Source organism: Pituophis catenifer, unplaced genomic scaffold (genome assembly GCF_029215685.1).
Source record: "Pituophis catenifer annectens isolate HBS135680 unplaced genomic scaffold, rPitCat1.0.hap2 SCAF_17, whole genome shotgun sequence".
In the NCBI taxonomy this organism is placed as follows: Eukaryota; Metazoa; Chordata; class Lepidosauria; order Squamata; family Colubridae; genus Pituophis; species Pituophis catenifer.
Window position 1 is genome coordinate 10,397,979 of NW_027256897.1, and position 8,983 is coordinate 10,406,961.

Below are 8,983 nucleotides of genomic sequence, written 5' to 3' on the forward strand. Positions count from 1 at the left end.
GTGTACTAAGCTTAGGTCAGACGGCGTAGTTCTAGGTTGTCCAGGTTCAAAATTTCCAGCCTGGTGCCATCAGGTATTCTGTTGCGAGCAGAGGAGTTGTTGTCATCGTCAGGAGAGGACTCCGAGAGTGAAGGGGAGGAGTTGGCAAGGCCTCCCTCTCCAGGACCCTCCTCTCTGGCAATGCCTTCGGTGTCCGCCAAAAGGCAAGAGATAGGGCTGGGGCCAAGCACGTCCACACAGCCACAGAGGGACAGTGATGAGGGTAAAGAGTCTTGGCTGGATCCACGCCAGCGTCGCAGAGATAAGCGCGTGCAACAGAAGAAAGGGCGTGCCCGAGATTAGGCTGAGTCACTGGACCACACCCCACAGGATATAAAAGGGAGCATGGTGGCCAGTCAAACCTTGTGACGAACAAAGCTGAAAGCTTCCACGCCATTCTGCATTGCCAGACTTTTGCTTTAAGACTTTGCTGGAGTATCTCTGGACTTGATTTAATTCTGTAATTATTGAGCTGCTTTCCTTTGATGTACCAGAAGCGGGGAGAAGTTATCTCTCCTCTTTGTAAATAATAAACTCTTGGCAGGCAGCCACTAGGTTGTTGCCAAGTTCCGTTATCATAAGGAAAAGGATTTTGCCGGCTGGTTTGGTCTTTAACTCCTGAATGTCTGTTGGTGTGTGTGCATGGGGTTGGGGACAGAACAGGAGTGGAGAACTCTTCTCGTGAAATATGTCTGGACCCGCTCAATTGTATTAATGTCCGATATAATGCGGATTCCAGGCAGACGAGCTGTATTCGAGAATTGGTCTAGCAAAGGTTTTGTATGTTCTAGTTAGCAATACAATATTGCCAGAGAAGAAGCTACACAAGGATTAGGTTAACAGCTCTTAATGCCTTTTCGGCAATGCTGTTACAGTGAGCTCTGGCACTTAGATCGTTTGAGATGAGTACTCCTAGGTCCTTGACAGAGTGAGGGTCGTCTACGAGGTCGTACCCGCCCAGCTTGTATTTTGTGTTTTTGATTTTTTTTTTTTTTTTTGCCAATGTGTAAGACAGAGCATGAGGGACGCAGTGGCTCAGTGGCTAAGACGTCCTGCATGGGGCTATGTGACACTCCCAGCTCCAGCTGGGGATGATGGATCCCTTATCCTGCACTGGGCTGTGTGATAGCCCAGCTCTGGCTAGGGATGATGGGCTCTTGCCCTGCATGAGGTTGTGCGACACTCCTAGCTCCGGCTGGGGATGATGGATCCCTTGGGGGCTGTGCGATAGCCCAGCATTGGCTGGGAATGATGGATCCCTCACCCTGCACGGGCCTGTGCGACAAAGCCCAGCATCGGCTGGGGATGATGGATCCCTTGCCCTGCATGAGGTTGCATGACACTCCCAGCTCTGGCTGGGGATGATGGATTCCTTGTCCTGCATGGGGCTGTCCAAGAGCCCAGCTCCGGCTGGGGATGATGGATCCCTTGCCCTGCATGAGGTTGCATGACACTCCCAGCTCTGGCTGGGGATAATGGATTCCTTGTCCTGCACGGGGCTGTCCAAGAGCTGGGATGATGGATTCCTCGTCCTGCACGGGGCTGTGCGACAGAGCCCAGCATCGGCTGGGGATGATGGATCCCTTACCCTGCATGAGGTTGTGTGACACTCCCAACTCCGGCTGCGGATGATGGATCCCTTATCCTGCACAGGGCTGTGCGATAGCCCAGCTCTGGCTAGGGATGATGGGCCCTTGCCCTGCATGAGGTTGCGTGACACTCCCCACTCCGGCTGGGGATGATGGATCCCTTGTCCCACACGGGGCTGTGTGACACTCCCAGCTCCGGCTGGGGATGATGGGCTTTTAACACCCTGCATCATCTCCGCCCTTCCATCCATCCCTCAACCGGCCCACGTGCGCAGCGGCGGCGGCGGCGGGATGGAGGGGGCGTGGCTAAGGACGTGGCCCCGCCCCCACGCTCGCCCCGCCTTCTCCACAACCGGCCAAGATGGCGTCGCTCTCTCTCCTGAAGGAGGCCTCGATGCCGGCGACCGGCGGCTTCTCCTTCCACAACTGCGCCCGGTGAGGCGGCGGGGAGGCGGGCGGGGAGTCGGGCGGGCGGGAGGCCCGAGGAAGACGGCGGAAGGGCCGGGAAAGAGGCGTCGGGAGGCCCCTCAGGCCAGGCCCGAGGCGGCCGTGACTCAGGAGCCGGGCTCCCCTCGGCCCAAGACGGCCCGGAGCTCGACGGCCAGGCCGGATGCCGCTTCCTCCCGTCCGGGGAAAACCCCTCTAGCCGTTCCCCGGCGGTTTGTGGCGGTTCCCGGCGACTGACGGGCCGAGGGCTTCTCCGGGCCCGCTCGGAACTACTGCTCCCAGCGGCCCCGCCCTTGGGGGCCACGCTGAGGCATGCTGGGAGTTGGAGTCCGGGAAAGCGAAAGGGCGCCTCTGGGCAGGCGGCGGGGATGGGGATCTCCCCCTAATGGGGGCGGGGGATGCGAGGGTGGCTCCTCCCCCCTTTGCGTTGATTTTGGGTTGCACCCCGCTTTTTCAGCCCCAGGTGGGGAGGGGGGCAAACATAGGTCTCCCCCCTCCCCATATCAATCCATGATTGGATTTGAGATTTGATTGACTCAGCCATATCAATCCATGATTTGATTCACTGAGCCATATATGATTTGATTGAGTTTCGATTGACTGAGCCATATCAATCCATGTCAATCCATGATTTGATTGAGTTTCAACTGACAGAGCCATATCAATCCATGTCAATCCATGATTTGATTTGAGTTTTGATAGACTGAGCCATATCAATCCATGTCAATCCATGATTTGATTGAGTTTCGATTGACTGAGCCATATTGATCCATGTCAATCCATCATTTGATTGAGTTTCAACTGACAGAGCCATATCAATCCATGTCAATCCATGATTTGATTTGAGTTTTGATAGACTGAGCCATATCAATCCATATCAATCCATGATTGGATTGAGTTTTGATTGACTGAGCCATATCAATCCATGATTTGATTGATTGACAGCCATATCAATCCATGATTTGATTGAGATTTGATTGACTGAGCCATGTCAATCCATGATTTGATTGAGATTTGATTGATTGAGCCATACCAATCCATGATTGGATTGAGATTTGATTGAGCCATATCAATCCAAGATTTGATTGAGATTTGATTGACTGAGCCATATCAAGCCATATAAATCCATGATTTGATTGAGATTTGATTGACTCAGCCATATCAATCCATATCAATCCATGATTTGATTGAGATTTGATTGACTCAGCCATATCAATCCATGATTTGATTGAGATTTGAGGCTCACTAGGTGGCTCAAGTGGCTAAAGACACCGAGCTTGTCAATCAGAAAGGTCAACAGTTCGAATCCCTAGTACAGGTCTCCTCCGTGAGCAGGGGGTTGGACTAGATGACCTCCAAGATCCCTTCCAACTCTGTTAACTGTTACTGACAAGTGACTCATCTCATGTTGGCTTCTCGTCCGCTGCAGAAATGCCCAGCTGGAATCGGAGGGGGCCCAGAAGGGTCTTCGGCTGCCCACCGCTCGCAAGACGGGCACCACTATAGCTGGCGTGGTGTACAAGGTAAGGCTGACGCTGCGGCTCTCGGGGGGGGGGAGGGCAAATCTCCCTCGGTTTCGTGCCAAGATGCAGCCTGAACCCTCTTTTCTGCATCCTCACAGGATGGTATCGTGCTGGGGGCAGACACCCGGGCTACCGAAGGGATGGTGGTTGCCGACAAGAACTGTGCCAAGATCCATTTCATTGCTCCCAACATCTAGTAAGCCCTCGAATCGGGGTGGGAAGGACTGGGGTTTGTGCATGGAGCCTCCTCGTTGAAGGAGAAGATGTGGGCGTGTATTGTGTGGCAAGCGACATGTGATGACATGATTGCTATCCTCTCGAATGCTTTTGGGTATTGCGTAAAGCAAGTGTCGGTTCTGCTATCTTTGCCTTGGCGCCTTGCTGGCATCCTGCCATCAAAGGCTAGGAGGGAGACGACATGAGGGGGCAACAAATGGGCAATAATGTTTGGGATTGTGATGGGGTTTGAAATAGAAGGGGGAGAAATGACAGTTTGATGAAGACCAGAGAAGCACGGAACCAGGTTTTGCCAGCATACAAAGCCATGCACCCCGAGAATGGAATGAGGACTGCCCCAAACATCTCAAAACTCTTTTGTGGCTCTTCATTGGCTGAAGATGAACGGTTCCTGTGGGGAGGGCTGGGATGAGGGGGAAAAATTTCTAACGTTTCACGCGGGAAACTTAGATACAGCCTGACTTTACCGCAGCCAGCAACCTTTAGTAAAAGAACCTATCACTTCACTCAACTGGAGTCGAGGGTCTTTCTTTCCTAAGAGCCCTGGCTGGGCAGGTCTGACAGTAAGGTGCCTTGGGGTGGAAGAGGCTGATTGATTTCAGTGGGACTCAGAGATGCACAAAATGATGCTGTTTTACTCTTGCAGTTGCTGTGGAGCCGGAACGGCTGCGGACACCGAAATGACCACCCAGATGATCTCTTCAAACATGGAGCTTCACTCCCTTTCGACCGGCCGGCTTCCGAGAGTCGTGACGGCCAACCGGATGCTCAAGCAGATGCTTTTCAGGTACCTAATCGTTGCCTGGGCGGGATTGTTAGCGGGAGGGAGAAGGTTTCCCTCCACACCTTTCAGAGGCTTCTTTGGGGAGGAGTTAAAATATTCAAGATGGCAACTGTGAGCGCAATTTATGTGGGGGAAAATAAAGAGAGGCAGGATTTCAACTGCACAGTCCGGTTTGCATACAGAACTGGAGGATACACGCAACTCACAGCTCTGTAGGAAAAACCAAGGCAGCTTTATTTAATTTATATACAGTTAGTCCTCGACTTACAACAGTTCATTTAGTGACCATTCAAAAGTTAACTGCACTGAAGAAAGTGACTCACGACCAGTTTTCACACTTACCATTGGCCTTGGTAGTACAGTGGTCTAAAGCACCCTGTTATTAAGACCAGCTGCTTGCAATTACTGCAAGTTCAAATCTCACCAGGCTCAAGGTCGACTCAGCCTTCCATCCTTTCTAAGGTGGGTAAAATGAGGACCCGGATTGTGGGGGCAATAAGCTGACTTTGTATAAATATACAAAAGTATGAAGGCTATTGCTTAACGCATTGTAAGCCGCCCTGAGTCTCCAGAGAAGGGTGGCATATAAATCAAATTTTAAAAAAAAAATCACGTGATCGAAATTCAGACAATTGACCCGTATCACGTGTTCCCCTTTAGCGGCCTTCTGACAAGTCAGTGGGGAAGCCAGATTCACTGAGCGACCGTTTGACTAATTTAACAACGGCGGCGATTCGCTTAATAACTCTGGCAACCGAGGTGGTAAAACTCACTTCACAAATGTCTCCCTTAGCAACAGGAATTTTGGCCTCAACTGTGGTCGTAAGTCGAGGATTACCTATAGCCGCCCAATTCACACGCAGTGACTCCGGGCAGCGTGCAACATGAAAAACCCACAATATGATTAATATTATTGTTTTTTATTAAAATGAAAGCGAATCAGAGTCAAAGTGTTAACTTGGATAAGAGATGAGGGATAAAAAGGAAATGTCTTGTTTAAAATACAATGGTGATAGGATTAAAATTAGAATGGAGATAGAAATAAGAGAGGGGGGATTATTAATATACACATTTTTATATAATGCGATAAAAGCAACAATCGGAGGGAAGATTAGAAATTGAATAATGGAATTATGTATGTGTAAATTAGAATAGAATAGAATTAGGAGTGGGAATAGAATAGAATTAGAATGGAATTGGAATGGAATAGGAATAGGAATAGAATAGAATTAGAATGGAATGGAATAGGAATAGAATAGAATTAGAATAGAATTGGAATGGAATAGGAATAGAATAATAGAGTTGGAAGGGACCTTAGAGGTCTTCTAGTCCAACCTTCTGCTTAGGCAGGAAACCCTACACCACTTCAGACAAAAGGTTATCCAACATCTTCTTAACATTTTTCAGTGTTGGAGCATTCACAACTTCTGTGAATGCTCCAATATGGCGATTGGCATTAGAATAATATATTGAAACATTGAATAATTAAACAAGGAAAGACTATAACTGAATACAAACATGTGTATTAACAGTAAAATTACGTAAGTTTGATGAACGTAACAAATACCATTAATGTTATTATTCTTATTTGCACCAAGATCTATGCTACCCAGGTGCCACACTGCGCATGCAGTGATGTGTACATGTAAAATAAAATAAAAAAATTTGGGAAAAAAAGAAAGAAATAAAAACCCACATTTTAAACCCACGTCCCATTTTCCTTGCTTTTCAAACCGAGAAATTTACAAGCGGGTTGGAGAACGGCCAAGGCAAACGGTGCCTCGGCAAGAGATTATCCAGGCTGTGATGTTTCTTGATTTGATTTGATTCATGCTCCAGGTACCAGGGATACATCGGCGCAGCTTTGGTTCTCGGTGGGGTGGACGTCACCGGGTGTCACCTGTACAGCATTTATCCTCACGGCTCAACCGACAAGCTGCCTTACGTCACGATGGGTGAGTCACGCTCCTTTGCACAACCGAGTTGAGGTGTCTGCGCTGCCCCCTAGTGGGGGCCCAGAGCATTTAATTCTCTCCCCCCCAACGCCCCCCACCTGCGCGTCCTTCCGATGATTCAGCTAATAGGGCAGAAAAGGAAAGCGGAAAATCTCGGCTGCTTTAACGGTGCCTTTGATCCCCTCTGGAGACTCTTGAAAAGAATTGGAGGAAGAGGAATTTCCTCACTCAGGCTGGATTTGGTTGTTTTTTTTTATTTCCAGGGGAAATAAAATGGTTTTTTTTTTTATTTCCAAGGGGGGGGGAAACCAGATTGTAGGCCAGCTTCCTTAAACAGCCCTAAGGAGGAAGTGAAAAAATAAAGGTCATCTCAATTTATGCTCACAGTTGAGCCCCAAAATTCATGTTGACAGTTCTTAGGAGAATTTTCCTCCCGTTTTACGACCTTCCTTGCCACAGTTGTTAAGTGAGCACTAGGGGTGATATGATAGCAGTGTTCCTATATCTCAGGGGCTGCCCCAAAGAAGAGGGAGTCAAGCTATTCTCCAAAGCACCTGAGGGCAGGACAAGCAACTGGTGGAAACTCGTCAAGGAGAGAAGCAACTTAGAACTGAGGAGAAATTTCCTGACAGTGAGAACAATTAACCAGTGGAACGACTTGCCTCCAGAAGTTGTGAATGCTCCAACACTGGAAGTTTTTAAGAAGATGTTGGATAACCATTTGTCTGAAGTGGTGTAGGATTTCCTGCCTAAGGGGGTTGGACTAGAAGACCTCCAAGGCCCCTTCCAACTCTATTCTATAATTCTATAAAATCACTGCAAATTGATAAGTTAGTAACCCAGTTATTCAGTGAATCTAGCTTCCCCATGCACTGTTGTCAGAAAGGGATCGCACGAATCCCCTCGTCATAAATCTGAGTCAGTTGCCAAGCGTCTGGATTTTGATCACCTGACCCTGGGGATGCTGCAACGGTCATCGGCGCGGGAAAAAAACGGACAAAAACCGGTTTTCAGCGCTGATGTAACTTCAAATGGTCATTAACCGGGTGGTCTTGTAAGTCAAGGACTACCTGTACATGAAGACCCGGCAGTATTGGCTAATTATCGTCCAGTCTCCAACCTTCGCTTCGTTGCGAAGGTTGTTGAGAGAGTGGTCGCGCGACAGCTTCCCCAGTACCTGGATGAAACGTCGTATCTAGATCCGTTCCAGTCGGGTTTCAGGCCTGGGTACAGCACGGAAACGGCATTGGTCGCGTTGGTTGATGATCTCTGGAGGGCTCGGGACAGGGGTTGCTCCTCTGTCTTGGTCCTATTAGATCTCTCAGCGGCTTTTGATACCATCGACCATGGTATCATGCTGCACCGGTTGGAGGGGTTGGGAGTGGGAGGCACTGTTTTACGGTGGTTCTCCTCCTATCTCTCCGACCGGTCGCAGTCTGTGTTGGCTGGAGGGCAGAGGTCGACCTCAAGGCACTTGGTTTGTGGGGTGCCACAAGGGTCGGTCCTCTCGCCTCTCCTGTTCAACATTTATGTGAAGCCGCTGGGCGAGATCATCCGTGGTTTTGGGGTGCAGTGCCATCTGTACGCTGATGACACCCAGCTGTACATCTCCACCCCAGACCACCCCAACGATGCCCTTGAAGTGATGTCCCGGTGCCTGGAGGCGGTGCGGGTCTGGATGGGGAGGAACAGGCTCCGACTCAATCCCTCCAAGACTGAGTGGCTGTGGCTGCCGGCGTCCCGATATAGTCAGCTGGTGCCATCACTGACTATTGGGGGCCAGACATTGGCCCCCACGGAGAGGGCGCGTAACTTGGGTGTCCTCCTGGATGCACGGCTGTCTTTAGAAGAACATTTGACGGCCGTGGCCAGGGGGGCTTTCTATCAGGTTCGCCTGATACGCCAGTTGCGCCCCTTTCTGGATCGGGACTCCCTATGCACGGTCACTCATGCCCTCGTTACTTCCCGCCTCGACTACTGCAACGCTCTCTACATGGGGCTCCCCTTGAGGAGCACTCGGAGGCTCCAACTGGTGCAGAATGCAGCCGCGCAGGTACTTACGGGGGCGACATGGCGCTCCCACGTGACACCTCCTGCGCGAGCTGCATTGGCTTCCGGTGGTCTTCCGAGTGCGCTTCAAGGTGTTGGTTCTCATCTTCAAAGCGCTCCATGGCTTAGGACCCAGTTATTTACGAGACCACCTTCTGCCTCCGATAACCTCCCCCGGCCAACACGCTCCCACAGAGAGGGTCTCCTCAGGGTGCCGTCTGTCAGGCAATGTCGGCTGGCGACCCCCCGGGGAAGAGCCTTCTCTGTGGGGGCACCCGCCCTCTGGAATGAGCTGCCCCCAGGGATACGACTAATCCCAGACCTCCAGACCTTCCGCCGGGCCCTGAAGACTTTTTTATT

General features: G+C 50.4%; 1 protein-coding gene across 1 annotated transcript in view; it reads left to right on the forward strand.

The window, feature by feature from the left end:
• The first annotated feature begins 1,970 nt into the window (after window positions 1–1,970).
• Window positions 1,971–8,983, forward strand: part of PSMB7 (proteasome 20S subunit beta 7) — a 35,654-nt gene continuing 28,641 nt past the window's right edge. Inside the window, exons 1-5 of the mRNA XM_070955731.1 lie at window positions 1,971–2,063; window positions 3,505–3,598; window positions 3,697–3,794; window positions 4,482–4,622; window positions 6,459–6,574. Coding sequence (XP_070811832.1) covers window positions 1,990–2,063; window positions 3,505–3,598; window positions 3,697–3,794; window positions 4,482–4,622; window positions 6,459–6,574 — 523 coding nt within the window. The 5' untranslated portion in view covers window positions 1,971–1,989. The remainder of the gene's footprint in view (window positions 2,064–3,504; window positions 3,599–3,696; window positions 3,795–4,481; window positions 4,623–6,458; window positions 6,575–8,983) is intronic.